Below are 23440 nucleotides of genomic sequence, written 5' to 3' on the forward strand. Positions count from 1 at the left end.
TGTGGACGAGAAACCCGACACCACCTTGGGACAGATTTTCGCCCTCCCGGTGATAGAGCAAGTTACCAGACTTAAGAATTACCGTGTCCTCCCCCTGTCTTCGGACTTCGGATAGTCCTATGATGTTCCACTTTAACTTGTCTATCTCTTCCTCCATCTCTTTTATCTTCTCGTCGGTTCTCAGAGTCCTGGTGTTGTATGTTGCCAGGTGCAGAGGTAGTTTTGATTTTTGACAGCCGAATCTCTGCCGGAGATTCTTAGCACCCCCTGCCCCGCTGTGACCAAGGCCGCTGTCGTAGCCAGGAATAGCGGGGCCGCCGGGGACTGGGGGCCGGGGTGTATCTGTGCCTTTCATAGGGGGTTGTTGCCATAGTCACCACGCTTGGCACTGCGTGTTGGTGACCGCAGTAGTTATTTTTATTGCACAGGAAGATGCTGCTGCCCATCTTCTGGTAATTATCCCTCGATCGCCTCCTACGATCTCCACGGGAAGAGTGGGAGTGGTGCTATTCTAACGCCGGCACCACACGGCAAAGATAGTACAGTATATAAATGACAAAACACTTAATTCTCCGCCGAATACAAGATATTGCAAGAGGCCTATTAGTATAAAAAAAATCAGCTTCACACAGTATCCCGCACACAGCAATGTAGGCAGAGGGAACCTAGTGTTAAGACACTCCGTTCCCCACCTATTAGTAATAAACATTTTATTACTTACTTTATAAAACAATTTGTATGCTAAAATTGAAAATTATATCATAAAACGTAAATTTACATATGTATATCAATTGATGATGTCGTTTTTCGTGACGTTGGCACGTGGGTTGGAGTGTAGTGTCGCACACACCTTAATTTCTATTTTTTATTGTAATTAAAATAAATCATTTAATTAAAACACTTCCTAATTCATATTGCGCGGTTAGCAATGTGTGGAATGTGAAAAACATGAACTATTTATGTACATCGTTTAACACAAAGTAAATATTTACATATCTATACACTAAACTACCGTCTAGACGTAGCGGCACAAGGGTGTGACTGTAACGCGACGGTTGTGGGTTCGATTCCCACTCGAAGAACTGAAATTGTTATTTACGTTTATATTTCCATTTCTTCGCTCTGGTGTCGAGGCAAAGCGCGGCGTTGAGCTCTGCCACTCAACACGCAATGCCTCCAAAATTCGGCAGGAAGTGGGGAACGGAGTGTCTTAACACTAGGTTCCCTCTGCCTACTAAATTGCCTGCTATATTTTTTATATTAATTTGAGTTATATAGGTATAAATATATAATTTACGTGATGGTCGTATAACATAGAATATAGAAATGGTTGTAAAAATTCATCAAATCCCACTCGGATTGTTTATATATAATACAGGGTTTCCATTCATGACATTTTAAGATTAGGTATATATATAAAGAATATTTGAAGGTCAGTAAGGCCGAGTGCTTAACGAGAAAATCAGGATTCTACGTCCACAGACAATAAATATTTTTTATTTATTTTATTGAAGATTATTTATTGGAAAGTAGTATTCCCAGGTTCCCTCTGCTTACTCTACTTCATCCGGGGTAAGGCGTGAACTTAAAAAGCTTGTATCTTGGAATTCCAGGATCCATTCGAATGCATGCTACTGCTTTCCCTGCAAAAAAACTGCAAACTAAAAAATAAATTAAGATAAGCCAAGGAAAATTCATCATTGGCTTCTATTTTCCATTTTTAATTTCTATATTTTAAAAACTACTTTACAATAGTTTTTTTGGTAAATAAAAAGTATTAAAATTATTATTTAATATAAACCAAAAATTATTCATATACTTACTTATAGAATATATTACGTTTGACTAGTCGACTTCTCAATTTCCTTATACGCAAATAGGTATAATGACTGAATGCTTACATACCGACCATAAAATTAATTATTTCTCTATATAATAAATTGAATATAAGTAACTAATTGATGACTTTGTTACTAATGACTGCTATCAAGAAATTATAATTTAGGCTTACATCTTGCTGTCAATGTTATAATGACCTCAGTCAATCAATATTTATTATTAAAGTATTATTATTATTAAAATGGCCGAGTAGCATAACGAAGGACTTTTCCCACTTATATTTGAATACTTTCGGGTTAATTAATTCTCTTTCTCTCTCTCTCTCTCTATGTACTATATGCCTTTACAAAGTAGTTTTTTTTTCTCTACTTCGTCTTCATCTAAATGCCCTCGCGATTTGGTACTGACGACAGATAGATTGAGATAATTGGTTTACACTTGAGTTATTTAATTCTTATATCTATTTTATTTGTAATAAGATATTTAGTTATCGTATACAACCTACCTAGTAGTAGGACCTTTTTTGAAGAATATAATATATATTTTTATATTTTTTTAAAACCAGAGATAACTTGAAGGAACTAACTAACTAACTTGAACTTCCTACAGTTTCATTAAGTCATATTTTACATAGTATTTAATGATTTCTAGTATTTCTATTTAAAAGAGTAAAACGTAGAGCCATATAAAATACCTCAAGAGGAGACAATTCAAATTATAAAATTATTGTATTACTTTTGTGTTTTTAAAGGATATAGAACATCCCTTTGAGTTTCTATAGTAATTTCTAATGGGGGCTGTTTTCTATTATGTTTTCAATTGAATTTACTTTTGAATCACCAATTTTTGACATTGTTCATTTAATCAAATGTTATATTAATCGTAAAAGTATTTTTTTATAATCTTTCCCAAAAATATCGTAACAGGAAAAACAACAGATTCTTATTTTGTATTTTTACACGCAAGATATGCGAAAATAAATAAAATAAATTCAACTTAAATATGCATATTTATAACCAACTTAGAGCGTATACTGGTTTTGTTTTACTATCCACCCAACTGATTTTCCTGATTTCTAACACAGCATGGTATGCAGAGTGAACCTAATGTCAAGACATTCCGATCTATGTTTTGTATCTTAATTAAAACATTGCGTTTTGAGTGGCGTAACTCAACGCTGTGTTTTCTCTTTATTTTAATATTTTACGAGACAAATGTTAAGTTTTGTTTTATTAGTTGTACGCTTATGTGTAGTAACAAATATTGTTTTTTACTTAATGATAATTCTAAAATTTCAATGTATTACGAAAATTAAATAATCCACATTGTGGTTAACACTAGTAATAATTAAAATCTATGTATATTAATTATGAGGATAGTTTAAAATATGTAATAATTTTATTACAATAATAAATGTATTTTTAATGAAACATCAATAATCTCTTTTCTTTCTATTTTTCAAAAAGTATATAGGTAACAATTTTCCTCAGGACTTTGGGAATAAAATATGTAAAAAATAAAAAAATAATTTTATCAACCAGCATTGTTTCTCCGACGTTGTATAATATATCAAACCTTAAGTGAAAGTAATTTTAACATGATTTTTTTTCTTGGGTTGGAATCAAATCGACAATTGTCGCAGTCAGACATCCTACCGCTGGTTACGTAGAATAAATGCCTATAAAAATATTTAAATTACTTATAATTTAATAAAACAAACAATTTCAGCACTGATCCCAAAAAAAATTTTTAACATAAAAAAACTGGCTTCTTCAATTTCAACCAGATCCTATAATCAGAACCTAACCAAATTTTCATTAAACTACTCTTGAAGTGTATTCTTTCTAATAAAGAATTATCGAAATCGGTTGGTGGGATATTGAGTTACTCGTCCATTTGTTGTGCACATGCAAATTTAAGACTTGTGATTTTCTCACGAATAGATAAAATTGTCGAAAGTGAACCTAATTAAAATGGGAGCACACGGGGAGTACTGGCTCTGAAAATAATAATGAAAATCGGTTTACCCAGTCGAATGTTCTGCCAAAAAAAATACAGTCGAATAATCTCCTCTTTACAGAAGTCGGTTAAAAGAACACACCAAATACAACGCTAATTGTCAAAACAAATAAATATATTATGCAATTACCCCAAAAGTTGCTACCATTACGTCTATTACGTGATTTGATCTTTATCAAAAACTTGAGACTGGACCTTGACGTAGAAACAATACCAATTACAGTGGTTAAGTTGAATGAAGGCAACGTCGTAGGCTCTCACTGTAGCCACTAGGTAATAGCGATATGCTAGTGAGTTGTACCCTTGACCGAAGGCAGCGCGTTCAGTCTCCGCGCGGCTCTCTTATGATATCCTCGTGTCACATAGATCAGCTCAGGCATTAGTACAAAAGCCGTCTACCCTCTTCCCAAACGGCAGTCCTTAGTCATGCGACTTCGGAGTCTCAACGCTTTAAACTGTGACGATTATTTTGAAAAAGTGTATTTTGCATCTTACGAGGGTTAAATAAATATTTATATGTGTGACTGTTTAGTGTAAACAAAATGAACATTCAACCAGAGCTTCAGGGGCTTCTCCAGAAAGCGACGAGCACGCTTCTAGCTGACCAAAGAAAGGCCTCAAGTATGTCTGAATTTCATTAACGTTATCGTCAATTTTAAAACTTAGAATGACATCTCAATAGTAATATCCGTTCCGGTGATCGGTGTACGTCGAAAACATGCATGACAATAGACTTACGTGAAATATTTAAAACAAAATAGTTCAGCATGCAGTTCAAGCCAATTATTTGCCTTACTAACGTAAAATAACTTATAAATATATTATATTTAATGTGTTTTAATTATATTGAAATATTTTATATATTTAATATACTATATTTAACTAATTTTAAGTGTAAAAACTCGTACGTCCTTATTTAATTTTGTTAAGTAACATTATTTTTGCCGGAATGTTTGAACGACGTTTATTATACAACAATTAATTATCAATTAGGTATTAATTAATAATATGTATTTAGGCGTATCGTTCTTATTAGAAATTATTTTCTTTTTATTATTATTATTTTTTTACTTATTATTATTTTTCTTTTACATTTCAATTCTAATTTCTTAAAGAATAATTTTATAAATATGATAATAGACAAAAATATTTTTTAGTCTTAGTTAAGTAAGTTCATGTGAACTTACTTTTCTATTATTTACTTACTTTACTTTTCTATTATTTAGAAAAATCTTACTTTTCTATTATTTAAAATAACGAATAATATTGAAAATAAGCTATTAAAACTAGAGGTAATAATGTACTAAACATCACAGACCAGGACAAAGCGTCCACATCAAAACGAGTTGAAAATATTTAAAAAATCTAACCAGTTTTTAAAGCGTGCATAAACAGGATAAATTATATTTGTATAAAATGAATGTAAATTTTGGTTATACTTATATTTTGGTCTAAATTTATTATTACTAAATGAGTTTTAAGTATTTTTGTTATACCTTATTCTGTTTTTGTATTTTTTTGGCTCTTTTTGATAAAACTGAATAAATCTGTTGTGATTCGGTTTTCATTATGAAGTATATATATTTTGAGTTGAGAATTCGCTTATCAAATTGGGAAATTTCAAAAGTAAAAATTCAGCTGTATTTAACAATATTTTTTTCCTCCTCCTTTAAGTGTTTGTAAACATGAAATTTTCACAAAATTTCAAATTTTGTGAAAATTTCATGTTTACAAAACAAATATTTTGTGATTTTTTTTGAAAACAATACAATTTTTCAGTTTACACTGACGTAAAAACAATTAAATTAATATAAACGTGTCTCGTTTGACAAGTTATCTATTATAGCATTAACCTAAATTTAATGTTTTTTTCGTTTTATTATTCATTAATTAATCAATAATTCGATAAAGAGACATAAAATAAAAAATAATCAAAAAAATTCTCACTATATTTGTTTTTTCAAAATTATACGATACGCTTAATATATTTACTTTTATATTATGAAATCATTGTCTCTGTTAGACGGCATTTGATAGTAACGCGGCGGTCGTAGGTTCGGGCTAGCGTTGCCACATTTTAAGTCCTAGAAAAGCGTGATTTTATTAATCTTATTTAATTTATTATCTATGCATTGCATGCATTTACAAAATCTGTTATTGGAAAAACCAAAACATGTATCGTTAAAGTATAATGAATACTTAAAAGATAAATGTTTTGGGTTACCCTGTAAGGCAGTTAAGTTTTCCGAGTGATTACAGTTATACAACAACTTACGAATAAAAATATTTATATTTCTTTGAAATTGTTGGAAGTAAAACTAAAAAATAAGTAAAAAAGATTTCACAAGTCTGTCCAACTCGGGACAATTTAACTTACAGGCTCAAAACAAAGTGCGGTGATGAGTTAATTATTTGCAATGTCTCGAATTTCTGTACGACAACTTTGCAGGAACAAGGAGTGTTTGTGGAATAAGAAGGGTAACTTTAACAAAACCAGTCAAGTCCGAGAGACTCAGACTCAAACTAGCCCACCGAGATTTCCGTACTAATTTCAGGATAATAAGTCAACGGGAAGTACAAATAATGAAAGTTGACAAACTTAAGTTTGAGGACGTATATACTCATTTTGTATGAAATAAACAACAATTATAATATAAATAATTAATTTCCATGTTTCAAATATTACCTACCATTATTTGTACCACAGGTTCTCACTTCTTCCTCTATACATTTGATTACGTGGGGAATAAGTTTGACAAATATATCTTTTGTGGCGTATGCTCACATTTTGTATCAAACGAACTACAAATATAAGTTTGCAATATTTTTTTATCCTATAAATTCTAAGGGACCGTAGACTTAGAGTAATATATATTCTATACGTAGAAAACATAAAATTGAGAAACAACATAAAAAATAATAGATTTTAAAATGTTTCATCTAAACCCTAACATCTAATCTTTAAATTCCCTAATCTTTTTGCAAAATAAATGATTGATGATGATGATTAAAAAATATTTGGATTTCTTCGTCCCCCAAAAACAGGACCTAGGATCATGGACATAGGATCTTTTTAATGATTTCTTTCACAGTACAAAGTAGTTAGCTATCAAATTGTTGCCTACATCAATTTGATAAATAATATGGATATAATTTTCTACGGTTATTCCTTATAAGTACAGATTTACTAGAATTCGTGAATCATGTATTTCACCGCAGAGACATCTTACTGTTTATGGTTTTTATTAGCATAAAAGAAATATATCAATTTATTTCCAATATAGAAAATTATTTAATTTCCTATTCAATTAACATAAAAATCAGATCCCAGCATCGAATTATAAAATAATTATACTTTTAATAAAATTCCAAAAAAATGTAAATTTTGTATGTACATAGTAAAAGGATTAATTTAAAATTCATAAATTGGAAACCAGTCCTCCGGATATGTAAGGCTTACTGTCGATAGGAAGTAAACTATAGCATAAGAATAAGTTCGTTAATTGATTCCGCTTGTTGTTTGTACCTTCATCTATCACACATATCTCATAAATAAAATTCAAATGGTCGTTCCTATATAGTTTGTTAATGTCCGCCTTTAACTGACTGCTCTTAATAGTCGTTTTATGGAAAAGTAATTTATATTACGGATATATCCTTTGAAAAAAATAAATATAATATTATTTAATTTACCACAAATAATAATTTAAAAGACAATTATTGTAACTAACAGTATAACCTACATATTAAAACAATTTAAATTGTAATTTAACATGGTTAGTCTGTTAATTCTTTATTTAATCGAATTTACTTTCTATTTGTAATTTTCACATATATACATAATAATTATATCTAAAGAAATGTTTTTTGTAAGTATACTTTTGTTTTCAATATAAAAAACAAATGTTAAACAGAGAAAGTGAAGTAATCAAATACGGGAAAATATTACCCACTAGCTGCTGCCCGCAACTTCGCTTGCGTTGACTGACTTACGACCTTTCATCTATCACATGCTGTTATAGAAAGTTGAAACTTACAATCGCTAGGTGCCCGAATTGTGATTATGCCAATGAGTGGACATCGAACTCATAGCCATCGCAATGACAGTCAAACGCTGTTGAGTGGCAACTCAACAGTCAACGTAACTCAACGCCGTGCCTTACCTCGTTATCAAAGTGAGTTAATGTAAACATGAAATATTTCATTTACATGAGTGGGGAATCTTACCTAGAACCTGTCGCCTTTACGGTAACTGGCACTGTCATCTGTGTCACAATTGGCTTTTATATGTACCTAAACTCGTATTATAATTTATGCCACAGTATAATCACAGCATAAAAAAACAGTTAAACAGTTTAATTTACATTTATTTATCGGTATTATTTCTCTTCTCTTTTTTTTACTTTTCTCTGTACATATTGAAGATTAGGCAGAGAGATCCTAATGTTGAAAAAGTCTCATCTCAGACGCGCCTTTTCTTTTTACAATAGATAAAAAATAATTTTCCCGCGTGATAATCGAACCCACAACTGTCGCGTTTACAATCTATCGCTATGCCATTGCGAACCACAACCTCAATGATCTATCTATATATTGGTTACCTTCATTATACAGGTTTCGGGATCATTGCCCGCTCGGGGAATTTTTAACACGTTTATACTTTATCAACATATTTGCGTATATATAGTGTAAACGGACGTCCCGTTTACACTATATATACGCAAATATGTGTGCTGAAGTGTATACAGCCTTCTATAACAACAGTTTAACAACATATTTTTCAACATTTTTAAAGTGTTATTCCACACTTAGGAAAAAAAGACACTTGTTAAGAAAACGTAAAAAATTTTTGGAATTTTGGAAACCGTTCAAAGAGGCGCGGTTGCAAATCCCGCTATCCGCATCTATATAAGAAATTGTCGTTTTTGTGTTAATTTTAATTTATTTTCATAACAGTTTTCTAATTTAATTTTACTTAACTTATGTATATTAATGTCTGTGTGTGTAAAATACTACAATTTTTTTCCATTTACCTTTGAAGCATTTTCTAGTTGGAGTCACAGAAAATTAAATTGAGAAATTGCCAAACTATTTAAAATATTCGGCTTCATGCTGTATGCCGCATATACCAGTATAAACGAAGAGAAACTAGTGTTAAGACACTCCATTCCTCACTTACCGCCGAGATTTTTTAAGACATTACATGTATCAGCGTAACTCAACGTAGGGCCTTTGCTTTGGTGCCAGTGCGAAGAAATGATAGGTTAATAAATAATTCCCCTGAGTGGCGTTCGAACCCACCTTCGCGTTATAATCACACCCATGTGCTTCTACGCCACGACGGCCTTAAAATTATATAATAACATAATATGTAAAAAATAAATACATGTATATTTAACTATTGGCTAGCTACTGTCAAGGTAAATCTTACATATGCTATGCATTTCAATAACGTGTTTGCGGACGCGCTCAAACCACGAATGGCTCATTGTGGACGCTCTAATTACAAAATGTACAAACTATAGCCTGTACAGAGCTATTCGTATGTAGGTTGTGTACCTACCGATTACCGGTTATTTCTTTCTTATCTAAGAAACTTGTTGAATAATTTTAATAAAAACAACATATTATGTATAACAATATTCCATACTAATGTTATTTGAAACAAAAAATAGCAATGTACTTGTTTTTTTTCTGTCGTATACCTAACTTGTGTATTTGAGATATATTGGTAACTAAAATTTTTGCAAGCCAAAAAAGGAATTTTAAATAAATTAAATTAAAAACTGATATAAGATATTTATTCTTACTGTCTAACTAGAATTTTATATTGTTAAAAAAGTAGATTTTTTTTTCATATTTAAAACCTATTACCGGCGATACTTAATGTTAAAAGATGCTTCAGTGATGTGATAAGACTGTCACGTGGTTAGCTTCGTTTGTTAGTAGTAGTAGTAGTTAGTAGTTAGTTCGTTATATTTCTTAGTGCTTACCTTCAAAACATAGCAAAACCTATAATTTTAAAAACAATTAGACAAATAAATAATTGTATAAAGTTTTTGTTAATTTCAGTAAAGATGGAGCACTGATAGCACAATAAAATAAATAATAAAATTGGTTTTTATTCCAAATTGATTTTAATTTAACATTTAATGAAAACAAACGTGAAATTATCATATTTTTATTAGGTACAATCGTTTTCTACGTAATATTTATTATTCAAATAAAATGTAATGTTTGGCATAGGTAACTAGCGCAGCGTTTAAATTAGAATTGCGGAAACCGACAAAATTATTTTAAAAATCAATGTCGCAGTTAATATTTTCAAAATATTTTTTATAAAGAAGATAGCCCTGATTAGTATTCTGCTTGTGTTCTTATTTTTTTTAAATTTATATTTATGTAAGGTCATTTTCAAATACGCAAGTAATAACATTAATTTGCAAACGTCCGGTCGTTTGAGGGCTATATTGACGGCAACAATGTAAAAAAAATCTATACATATGTTCATATTATAATAAAATTGTAACTAATTGCTGTCCGTACAGGGAAGATATATAACAAAAACTATTAATGGAGGCATTTATCAATGTATCAATAAAACTCAAAACAATATTTTTTTTGTCTGTTTTTCTGTGCGTTGAGAATATGAGAAATGGTTTCACGCAGTATCCCACACATAGCACGATAAACAGAGGGAATCTTTCCGCCGCTTTTTGGAGACAATTCGTGTTGACTGGCGGAGCACAACGTCTCACTTTGCACCATTACTAAAGATTGGAAATGAAAAAAAATAATGTTTCATTTCCTCGAGTGCCAATCGAACCTGTAGCATTTACACTCGCTTTTGTCCATGCGCTACGGCTGGTCTTCATACAACATAAAAGGCATAAATAATTCTTTAATTCGTTATTTATTCACTGACCAATAGACAACACAAAATCGATATTATTTTGTGTAGGTACTTAGTAATAAAAGCAAAGTTCCTGTGGAGCATAGTCAGAGTCCCCTCCTCCTGGCAATCATCCCGGCGTTTGCCAGGGTCTGCCTTTCAGCTCTACCTACTCCACTTTGCACACTCTTTAACATCGGTGGTTAGACCTTTGGCTCTCATGTCCTGCATCACGACATCCAACCAGCGCTTCTTTGGGCGTCCGGTATTCTGCGATCGTTTTAAGACGTTTGTTTTTAATGGTAAAATAGTACTTAACTATATGCTTAAGAAAATTAATTTATGTAACACATTAAATACGCTACAGTAATTGGTTACGATTCATTTGATTTAGGTAGTTTGTCTAAAAGGATCTGTTTTTTCTATAGTTGCAATATAATTAAACGCTTTTAAATATTGTATGAGTCATTTTTTTTTGATTAAACAAATTATACTTAACATTGACGCCAGTCACGGCGCAAGGACACAAGTGTGGGATTATATATGCGGCTGGTAGTGGGTTTGATCCCCACTTGAAAAAATGAAATATTATAAAGCGGGATACAGCGTGAAAGCAATTAATTATACTTTACATCTCTTTAAATACAAATAGTATCTAGAATTTAAAACCGAGACTTATAAATTTTGGTTACGTTCGTTCGCTACTTCGGTTGTCGATTTGTGACATTATTGTGACTCTAGTTTAATAATTAAAACTTAAGTTAGTTTATTACATATTATACGGTTAAATCGATATCCTGTCGTCTTTCATTTTATTACATGTATATTTTATAAGACTTGTTAGTCTGTCAAGATCGTTCTAAGAAATCACGCGTTTTTTTGTAACTTAAGGTAAGTAATACAAAATTAAGTTATGTTACGACGCTAGATGCACAAAATAAGACTGTAAGCGCGACTGTTAGTAGCTAGGCTCAGTTTATTAACTGTAGGTTGTAGTCGATGTTGGCGGCAGCTTATAAATAGTCTATAAATCAGCATAAATAGTACAATAATATTTATATTAAATTGCAAATTAATATGAACATACAAAATTAATATTATTAATCCTACCATCCCATCGGCTTCACAGCACGGTAGATAGAGGGAACCTAGTGTTAGTGATTTGGTGCCACAGCGAAGTAATGGAAATATTGATCAATAATCAATATTTACAATGAGATCGAACCCACAACCCTCGCGTTATATTCACCTTTGTGCCGTTGCGCCATGATGGCCTCAAGTAAATATTAATATTTTTGTACTAAGTACCTGTAACACGATAAACCAAAACGTCTTATAATAAGCAAATTATTATTAAAATATCAAGGTCGTCAATTCACATACCTAAATTTTAAAATGTAGTAGATTCGGGAAGTACCGTTTCGTTTTCATTTCGTTGAAACTCGAGAAAGATTTAAATTTTATTTATTTTTAAAACAATATTTATAAAATCATTTTAAGGACATCCGGACTGGATAAATCAATATTTATAACAAAAAAAATTATTATTTTTTAATCACCATACTAACATTATGGAATGTAGTATATGTATGTATACTTATGTAACTTTAAAATATATTGTGCTTGGTTGTGATATCTTAGACTTATAATCTATAGTCACTTCAATTATCACCTTCGTTCAATTAATAATATCGCCGTAAAAAAACCCAACAACACAATGTCTAATTAACTTTAGCTAAAAGTAAATCCATATATTCATTATTATAAATAGAAACGGACTTTCCGTAGCCGACTTTTTATTTTTAACCATCGTGGACGTGGAAGCATGTCTTGCTTACAATTTTATTATGCAATTGTAAATATAGCAAATAACAGTAAATGTATCTCAAATATTAAATCATACTCAATAAGTTTTGATAAGTTTACGAATCTCGTTAAAGTTATTCATTAACCGTAGTTTTATAGTATTTATTTTACGCTTATTTTACTACGCCTTAAAAATTTATTTTATTTTTAAATATACATAATTATATATATTCATAAAAGTCTACTAGAGCACTATCCTTATAAGTCCTGGGCCAGCCCCTAAGTCAGATAAGCGTTGTCTGGGCTAAGTGGCGGGAGGTCACTGGTGTGGTCTGTGATCGCTCTTATCCGGCCAAGGAGATTATGATCGATGCCTCCAGACTCGTGCATGACGGATCCAAGGTACCTGAACATTTCCAATTTAGGGGCTGGCCCAGGACTTATAAGGATAGTGCTCGAGTCCGAGCTCTCGCAGGCCATATACTCGGTCTTTGACACATTGCCAATATGCATTTCATTCATGGAGAATGGTTATGTAACGCAAATGCTGCAGCTAGAATGTATAGGAAAAGATACCAAAACGCTGAACGTCATCCCGATTATCGTGTATTTCGATTTTTCTCTCTTCAACAAAGAAGTAATTCAGCAAGTGTCGTACCATTCCAGAATCCAGATTAAATGCGCCAACTTTTAACGTTACTTGCAAAAACAGTGTAGTACATTTTTTTTATAGTGCAGTCGGTTAAAGTTGGGTGTAGTAAATATTTTGAATTTAATGTTTGGCAAAAACACCACATTTTATTGAAAACTGATGCAGGTATGTTTCAATCTTAAACTGTAATTCACAGAAGGGTTACTCATGATTACATTACGGAAAAAAAAATGAAGAAAGAGTAATATTTGTAGTCCTGGGACTTGAAAAACCATCACAGGGTGTCGGTTTTTCCGATATTTTTTAAAATCAATATAATATGAAAAATACATGACAAAGATTTTTTTTATATTTTTCTCATAACTGTCACGACTTGGTCTATCACCTGGTTTCGTTTTATCCTTGACTCCTGGGACATCCTGTATATGTATCTATAATAGATGGGTAAATATAAAAAAAATATGTATATTTTTTTATGGAAAAATGACAAGGCAAAAGAGCGTATATTATATGTTCACTCTGTCTAGTCTGCTAAATGCGGGATACAGCGTGAACCTTTTTTTTTTTTTTTCATTAGAAGGGATAGCACGTCAATAACAACCTCAATATGAATCTCAAGAATTAAAATGTATAATCGTCGTATTTATAAACAATGTTATAAATCTAAATTCCAGAGTATAATGACAGTAGTTAATAAATGATTTAATTACAACCTTTGCGAATACCTATATAAATAAGTTTCCACTCAAACCCTGAACTGCTCATACTTACTTTTTTATTCTATTTTTACTATTTATATATTGTACGAGAACACAGTACTAAAATAGTGACAACTTGAAAATAATTTAAATATAATACTTATTTTGAATCTTTACTTACGTTTACGTTTTCGAGTTAAAATAAGAATAAATACTTGTATATTTAAAAATAACTTAGGTACATTCAACAGTTATTAGAATTCGTGTTTATTAACAAGAGTGATCTCACTAGTTCAACAAAATACTAGTATTTACAACGTAAAATTTCGCAAGGTGTTTAGTCAATGCCTCCGAGTGATTGTACTATTTACATACTGACAAGACTAATTGTAAATTTTAAAAATATGTATAAAATCATATATTTTTAATTTAACTGTACCTTGAATAATCTAGAGTTGGAACGTAATTTTAGGTTATTGACCTCTTTGTTAAATTTTTAAAAGTTCGTCATAATGCGTGTGTTCTATAAGGCTTCCTTGTATGTATAAATAAAAATGTCCTTTCAAAATATTGCAAGGTAAAATTATTTTAAATAATAAAAGATTCTAAATTTATTGTTTTGATTCTTTACAAATAGAAAATTTAATATATTATTAAAATACAGATAATATAAAAAAAATTAATAAAATAAATTTCAAAGATTAACTTAACAAAATGATTATTCTTTTTTTTATAGTATTTCATTTTCTTGTGTGTGGATTAACACTTCAAAAATGTACTGTAAAACTAACTTAAAAGTTACTAAAATATCAGTAATTTAATATTTTAATTATAGACGTTTGTACGCATTGTCTCATTCTTCTTCTTCTTCTTCTTCTTCTTCTTCGTTAATATTAGTAGCGTGGTATTAGAATATAAAATTTAGAGTCAATAGTAGTGACGTATCTTATATTTTTATCAGAAAATTCCATTATTATACAAATAAAGTTGTTATGATATTGTTGTTTGAAGATAAGTAAATAAAAACATTAAAATTATTGTACTATACTCGTATAGTTACCATAACTAACAAACATAAATATAATATTAATAAACTGTACCTCAATTATTGGTTCTAAAAAACTAAAAAACTTCTAAAAAACAATAATAAGTAGATTTTAAATTCTAACTTCTACTTTTGCTTATATTTCTATGAGTAGCAAAATTTTTCGGAATTCACGTGTCTAAAGAAGGAAAATCGCGCGAGCACTCATTTCCATGAGCAAACATCAAAATTTTAAACGAAGCTGTTCCACCGGATTAATCACGTATAATTAGTACTAGTGATCCCGCTCGCGGCTTCACCGGCTGTAACTGTATTTCAACAGTTATTTAAGTATTTGCCAATTTAAATCGCTTTAGTTTTCTAATAACATTATTGTCAATAATGTCAATAACATTATTGACAATATTTTAAAGACAATATTTATACATTGAAACCTAAGTTGTCCTACAGCGCAAAATTCATGTTATGCGTAACGAAAACAGAAACAAACATTATTGAACAATTTACTCAAAAACACTTCCGTAATTTTTTTTAGTTTAATATAATATTTTATGTAAAATTTTTCAAAGTAGGTACTGTGTTTATCAGAGATAGATATTTCACATTAATTTAAAGTGTACACAATACGTGAGTCACGGGGCGCTAAATCTCTTTAAATTCAATGTCAAGGCGTGTCAAGGAATGGAGATTCTTTAAATTAGGCAATGTTTACGTAAAACAGCACGTGAATGGGTACTTTTTAGAACAGTCATGGCACAGGGGCACTAGCGTGTAAGTGCAGCAGGTTGTGGGTTCGATTTCCACTCGGAGAAACATTTATTATTTTTTTCTCAACTTCTCACTGTACCCTTAACTTAACACTGGCTACTCTCTGCTTATCCTTCTGTATACGAGATATACTGAGAAGCTAAAAAAATATTAATAAAATCATTAAAAATTTAATTAAAATTTAATTAGAAATATAATTATTATTTTTTTAATTATTTATTAATATAATGGATGTTTATTTACGTTCCACTCTATAGGGATAAATTATAACGCATATTACCCACTGACAAACTCACGTGTTTTGCAAAGACGTAATAACTAAAACCTGATGTTTCAAATTACACCGCGACGTAAATTAAGATTAGCATCGTTTATCAAACCAGTCTATCATATTTAATAAATTATTCACATATGTATAAAATTATATTTCATACTCAAAATGTAAATGCATATAAATATTATGAATAATATCTGAACATTTAAAAATAAGTGACATATTTAAAAAAAAACAAATTAATGCCAAAATAATAAAAATATTATGGCAACACTGTAAATAAAGTTTGAGAAACGTTTAAATAGCGGAAACAATAAAGCTTTCAGCCGTGACTGTGTAATTTTCTGCTTAATAATTCATAATAATTTATTTTATAAATTATTTATTCATTTGAGACCCTGAATTACAAATCGTCCGTGTTATAGCATCGCGAATTGAATGCAAATGGTGGCCTATTAATCTGGGGACGCCGCGAGTACCGATTTGCAAGAAGAATTATCAGGTTACGTTCATGGTCAAGGTTTAAAATATAATATATATATATTAATATGTTTGGCAGTTATAGATATAATTAATTAATTACATTTACTTAAATTTACTTCTGCAATTGAAAGTTTTACTATATTTGATTGTATTGATGAAATATTTTTAAATCTATATAAGTAAGTAAAAGTATTCTCACATATTTTTAAATCTATATAAGTAAGTATATCAAATCGAAAGGTCACTCACTCATCACGAAATCTCAGAAACTACATGGTAGTAGGTGCTAGGAATCTCAAATTTTGCATAGGAGTTATTTATAGGACGTAGGTGTTCGCTAAGACGGGAACTTGCAATATTCGACTCCTAAGGGGTTGTTTTTGGGGTTGGTTTTGGTTGCATGGACGTCACTTATAGGACGTAGGTACTCATGGAGACAGAAATTAATAATAACGTAGTTCACAGAAGAAGCCGCGGGCGGGCCGCTAGTGTTTTAATATATTTAGTATACAAGGAGAATTTACTAACAAAAAACAAAAAAATAAATATATTAAACAAAATAACTTAATTTACCTTTGCTTTTATTTTTTATATAATTTATTTTGACGATTTACATGACATTTAAGACAATAGATTTGCGTTTAGTACATGTGGTATTTATTTTAACTTCGCACATCTCTCGCATTTCGCAGGATATGTAGAGAGAACTTCGTTCTTAGTCCGCCTATTTTAGAGATATCGATATTAGTTGGAGGTATGCAACTTTAAAATTTATATTACAAAACTAAAGATGTTAAAATATTTTAAGTTTTAATGTGAATATTATTGTAAGCTTTCTTCATTTCTATCAAAATAATAAAATATTTAATTAAAACTTGTACTTAAATCACAAAATTATGTTTTATTATGTGTAACTTCACAGAATTTTCGTTATGTTTAAGACGTAATAAACTGAAAAGGCTCTTGAATATATTATAATAACATGTATCTAATGTTAACTGTACTAAGGTTATTGAAATGGATTACTAACATTTTTTAAAAAGTATGTTATGTAAATATTAAAAAATGATTCGAGGCCAGGGGACAAGCGTGTAACTGTAAACGTGACAAATAGTGGGTTCGATTCCCACTCGATAAAATTAAATATTTAATGGGGAATGGAAGTGTTTTAACACTAGGCTTCCTCTGCTTGCCGCTTGCTAACGTGAAGCTGGTTATGACTATAAATAAATAAATTGGTTTGATAATTTATTTCTTTTATAATGTATAGATAATTAGTCTTCAATAACTCTTTTATTTTTAATAATGAGGTCAGTTAATTGTTAACTCTACTATCTCATTTGAAGGTAAGCCAAAATGTAACGGCCACTCAATGGCATTGGTTTATATTAGTCACGTAAATCCAACAACATTATATTTAATGCAAAATCATCACATGATTTGCTCAAATTGTCAAACTGAAGGAGTGCAGTGTCCGCTTTTATGCTAATAGGTATATTAGCATAAAAGCTTGGCGCAGTCGTAAAGATATCTAAGTAATATAATTAGTAATTCAATACAAACTTATTATTACTTTAGCTTGAATATGACGAGATGTTATGATCGTAATTCTAATATAAGTAAACATGATATCTCTGATTTTTTTAATATCAGAGCAGTTTGAAATGTAAAGTTTTGCATATTTAACGTTCACCATGACATACAATACAATAAATCATAGCAGCTATTGTTGGAAAATAGCTATTAAAAATAAGGTAAATTTGTTAATAATAGTTATATAAACTATTATTAACAAATTTACCTTATTTTATGCCTTTCAAACGCACCTTGAGCCGATGACAAACTGTTAAGAATTTAAGTTGAATTGTGCTGCTCCTGCGGATTTAAAATAGCAAAATTGAATATGCATGTTATTGCTTTGTTATTTTTCTGGATAAGATTTAGTTATATAATGTAACATGTTAAATGAATAAAATAATCCATATTAAAAAGAAATACTTTTAATTTAATATTTTATTTTGTTAACAAATATACAAAATATCATTATATATCTATTTTATAACGGTTTTAATAAATAAAATTTCATTCGTAGTATTTTTTTTCGCGACTTATGATGTCTTAACATTGAATTAAAAATATTGATTAAAGTTGTTAGCTATGGAAAAACAAGTCATGTAACATATACTTAATATAATATTCGAAAAATGACGTGAAAGGCGTATAAAAACCTTTACCATTTATTTGCACATTGTGACTATACAAGATAAAGGTTAAACATCGAAGTTATTCTTGGAAATATGAATATTTTGGGGAAGTTCACAATTTTGTATCTCTGTAGGTACTTGAAGAAGTCGTCGTAGTCTTTAAAGTTGTTCGGCTTTTGTTAAACTTAAACGGCTAACAATTGTTGTCAGAACAAATAAAAAAATCTACGTATATTTTAATGTAAAAGTACAAATAAAAAGGCTAAGTCGCAGTGGCACTATGGAACAGTGTCTCAATATGAGCACGATGTTTATGGATTTATTTTTTCACTTCAATGATGATGAATGATTATATTCAAATTATTTTAAGTAGAGAAGTAGAGAAGAGAAAGCACAACCTTGAGGTGTCACTCATCATACATTGTCTCAAAAATTGGATGGAAAGTAGGAATCAGAGAGGCTTAATTAACCGTAGGTTCCGTTTGTTTCCCTTGGGTCCTCCTACTGTGTAGTATCCATTCCATTAGTATTATGACTCGGAGAGCATATGAAATCTTAGGCTTTGTATTGCATATATCAAAGGATTTTAAACAGGCTGAAACCATCACATCACATTGATTAATGCTCTAGTTCCGTCAATCTTGGAATATTTCCCCATATTTTGGAATCCTTAATATATCAAAGTTTATTAACATTAATATCTTAAATAATATATCTCTTAAGAACTCACTTTTCTCTCGTATAATATAAATATTCTAATAGTTCAAGCGAGCGAAGCTGCATAGGCGTCCACTAGTGCTTGTGATAATATGAAAACATGATCTTAATATTAATCGTTCGCAACAAATGCAAAAATGTACCGTAAATTTATTGCTCGCCAGATTCTAGCAGGCGTCACAGGCATGGTCGATACTCGGTACTAGACATCTTAATCTTATATCTTAAATGAAACTTTCATTCAATAAACTTAAAATGACAAAATCATTTAGTGTATTTCTAACAGATAATTATTATTGAAGTTTATTAATCACCGTTAATTGTATTATAATAATATTATTTAGTAATATTGATTTGATTTTATTATACTTGTAAGATTGCTATAATTTATTACAAGACTATTTTAATTAAAACTTTCAATAGTTTGATCGCCACTCGCCATTTACTATTGTTTTGCGAATATAGATAACACGAAGTGTAAATATAGGTATGTATTTAAGTATATTTCTTTTATTGCAAACATATTCTTGCAGTAGTTACATAATTTACCTTTATTTTAGTGTAGTTAGTGCATATAGAAATATGTTTTATTACAGGTATACATTTAATAGCTTGCAGTGCGGCGTTGTGTTTCGCCACTCAGCACGCCTCCAAAATTCGGCGGAAAGTTAGGAAGAGAGCCTCTAACACTAGGTTCCCTCTGCCTACACTGATGTACGTGAGATACAGCTTGTGTGATTTAATAGCAAATTCACTTAGGTACATTTTAAAAAACATCTTTCATTGCTTTATAATATATTTGAAATTACATTATATTTATCTATATTAATATTTACATTTGTACTTTATGTCTATTATTTATTTTATTTAAACCTACCACTTATTAATTTAAGAACCGCGTGTTAAACGAATAAGCTTATCTAACAAATAAGGATCCGTATGAGCATAATTAGGATCATACATGGAGGATTCCTGATTTTTCTCGTTTTGAACAATTATTTCATTATTATCAGTTTCAGCAACAAATTCAAAAACACCATCAAATAAGAAATGGAAAACATCCGATAGTGTGTAATGTGCTAACCTTTTAAACAGTTTCACTTTATATTCGTGTAATATAGATCTCAAAAACTTAAAAACTTCGATGGAAAGGTCGAGAATAATATCTCTTACTTGAGATTTCAGAAAACTAATAATAGAACCAATGTTTCCTAAGCTGCTGGATATCAATGAATTTAGGTCTAGGTCTTCTGGAATTAAGTCCAACGATCTTATATCTCTGATGGTTTCTGTTGCTTCTGCTACATTTTCATTCATTATATAGAATAATGTAATTATTAAAATCATCGGCCGGAACATCTGAAAATAAGCACAGTTATGTTATTTAAACTTTTTAAATATACACATGGGTCAGTCGTAGCGCAGGAACACATGTATGACTGTAAACGTGACGGGTTGTAGGTTCAATTCCCACACGAATACTGGAGAATTCGGAATACTACGTGAAAGTGAAGAATATATAAGAAATTAACACTTATATAGTACAATAATCAAGACGAAACTCATAGAGATCAAAATATTATTCTAATAGTAAAACGTAAAAGTTACACAGTACATTTCAGTTATATAACACATATTAATAAAATGCTTACCTTATTACAAGTCCTTGTCGTAGAAAGTTCCCAAATAATGCAAGAAGGATGTAAAGGGTCTTATATATATATACGCCTTGTCTAATTTATTAATAGGTTGCACCGATTAGTTTATTATTTCTAACGAGTTTCGCTGAATTATGAACTGTCAGGTAACTATTATCATAATTCAAAAAGAAATTACTAAAGGATATAAATAAAAATATTATTTAGTTAATATTATTATTTTATCGACTACTATCGCGACTAAATATGACTCTCACGAGTATTCACTTACAATGTATTTATGTATTACTTATATTTTTACCTTTATTTACGTCCGTACATAGCGCGAAGTAGTAATTGGGAAGTCGAAGTTATACATATGTATATCAAAATAGAAAAAAAAGAAATCAGCTTCACGCTGTATCCCGCACACAGCAGGATAGGCAGCGGGAGAGCTGGTGTTAAGACACTCCATTCCCCACTTTCTGGCGAAATCTGGCGAATTGAAGCGCCTGATAATTTTTGTATACTTAATATGTTATACAATTTGCAGCTATATTTTTTTCAAAGGCTTTTCTTTGATTATAATTTTAATTGTTGGTAGTTTCTGTCATGTTACTTTTATATTATCCAACATCTATAATAGGGAAAATTTTATATAATATAGAAAATAATTTACATAAAGCTTTTAATGTCAAAGTTTTTAAATTAATATATAACACATTTATTACAAACACACTGAATGTTTAACAAAATCTTTTGTAAAACAACGGCAACGGTATTTTTAAATATTCAATACGTATTGCAATTAGTATGGAAATAGCTCCAAATTTAACGTCTGGTTTTTCTAAAACCTGAAAAAACACCTTCAACAATATTAAAAATGTACAAAAGTTTTAAAGTAACACAACAAGAATATTAATAAGATATTCGACACAGCTCAATAAAAACGTTCCTATGGCTTAATTGGCTAGAGCGCTAGGGTTTGTATTGTAAGGCGTGGGTTCGAGTCATATTACGTGTAAAAAATGTTATACGATTTCTGAATACGAAACAAGTTCATAGATAAAACTACGTTATTTAAAAAAAATACACTTTCGTTTTAAGCTTGCTGTATGTTTTAATATTTACTCAGTTCTTATTTTACGCTTCATTAAATTCAATTAATTAATTCATGTTTAAATTTACATTTTAATTGTGATTAATTTATAATAGTAAAATATAAGTGGAAATATATCATATTCCTTCAATTTATCTCTATGTTGCTATGTATTACATGAGCAATACAAATTCTCATTTATCATCAAAAGTCTTATAGAATAATGGATAAGATAATCCGTGTCATTGCTAATTATATCCCACACGACATTGTTAGTTCTCTAACCTTACAATTATCTATGAGAAAAATTACACAACAAACAACATAGACTTAAAAATTCTGTGTTACATATTCAGTGGAAAAAGTGCTTCAATTCCGAAAAACACCCCCCATTTGTACAAAACAGTATTTTCTTAAATGGGCACTAAAAGGCTTCTTCTTGAATTTTTTCTTCTTCATCAACGTTCAGTCCTTCCATACTCCAAGTTTTAATTAAAAGGGCGTGCGATATGTATGTAATACAGTGCTTATGTTTATAAGCATTGAACATGAAAGATTTACGTAAATATTTAAAGTATAGTTCTTTGAAGAATTATTCTATCGTTTGTGTTTTTTCTTTTGCTTTCAAATAATTTTTCATACTCAATGTTTTTTTACATTAAGAGTTAGATTGCATAGAAAAGATTTTATAAGAAAAGACAAAAAAAAAATTTTACAGCTTCACGCTTCTCCTTAATTAAATACTTTTCTTACCATAATATCAGTTTAAATGTAAAAAATTTTTTTAGTATCGGTAAGAAAATAAAGAGAATAAGAATAAGAAAATAATTGAGGCTGTCGCTGTCGCGTCGCGACCACTCGTCGTAACGCAGGGGCACAAACGTTTAACTGTAAGCGAGATGGTTGTGAGTTCAATTTGGGGAAATTAATTATTTAATATTTTCATTTTCTCGGTTTAACGAAACAAAGCGCGGCCTTGAGTTCCGTCACTCAACATGCAATGCATACTTGGAGAATGGCGGAAAGTATCGAGTGTCTTAATGGGAACGGAGTGATGGTAACACTGATCTACTCGAATATCATCTAATGAGACGTTCATTAATCACGTAAAGCTCGAAAAAGGGGGAGGTGCCCGACAAACATCATGAAGTATCACAAAGGTTGACACCACGATGACCTCTACGTTTTGACCTCTTTGTTCATGACTGACGTTTTTTTGATTTTCCGTCTTCTTAAATTAAAGATAAGATATTTATTTCCCTTAATATAAATAAAGTAACTTTTGAAACTTTTACTTTCATAAATTT

General features: G+C 30.2%; 1 protein-coding gene across 1 annotated transcript in view; it reads left to right on the forward strand.

The window, feature by feature from the left end:
- Positions 1 to 4174: 4174 nt before the first annotated feature.
- The window catches only part of LOC146529258 (organic cation transporter protein-like), a 43533-nt gene continuing 24267 nt past the window's right edge, over positions 4175 to 23440 (forward strand). Inside the window, exon 1 of the mRNA XM_085201643.1 lies at positions 4175 to 4479. Within this exon, the coding sequence (XP_085057769.1) occupies positions 4401 to 4479 (79 nt within the window). The 5' untranslated portion in view covers positions 4175 to 4400. The remainder of the gene's footprint in view (positions 4480 to 23440) is intronic.

Source organism: Heliconius melpomene, chromosome 18 (assembly GCF_056956725.1).
Source record: "Heliconius melpomene rosina isolate 202511_hmr_F chromosome 18, ASM5695672v1, whole genome shotgun sequence".
Classification (NCBI taxonomy): domain Eukaryota; kingdom Metazoa; phylum Arthropoda; class Insecta; order Lepidoptera; family Nymphalidae; genus Heliconius; species Heliconius melpomene.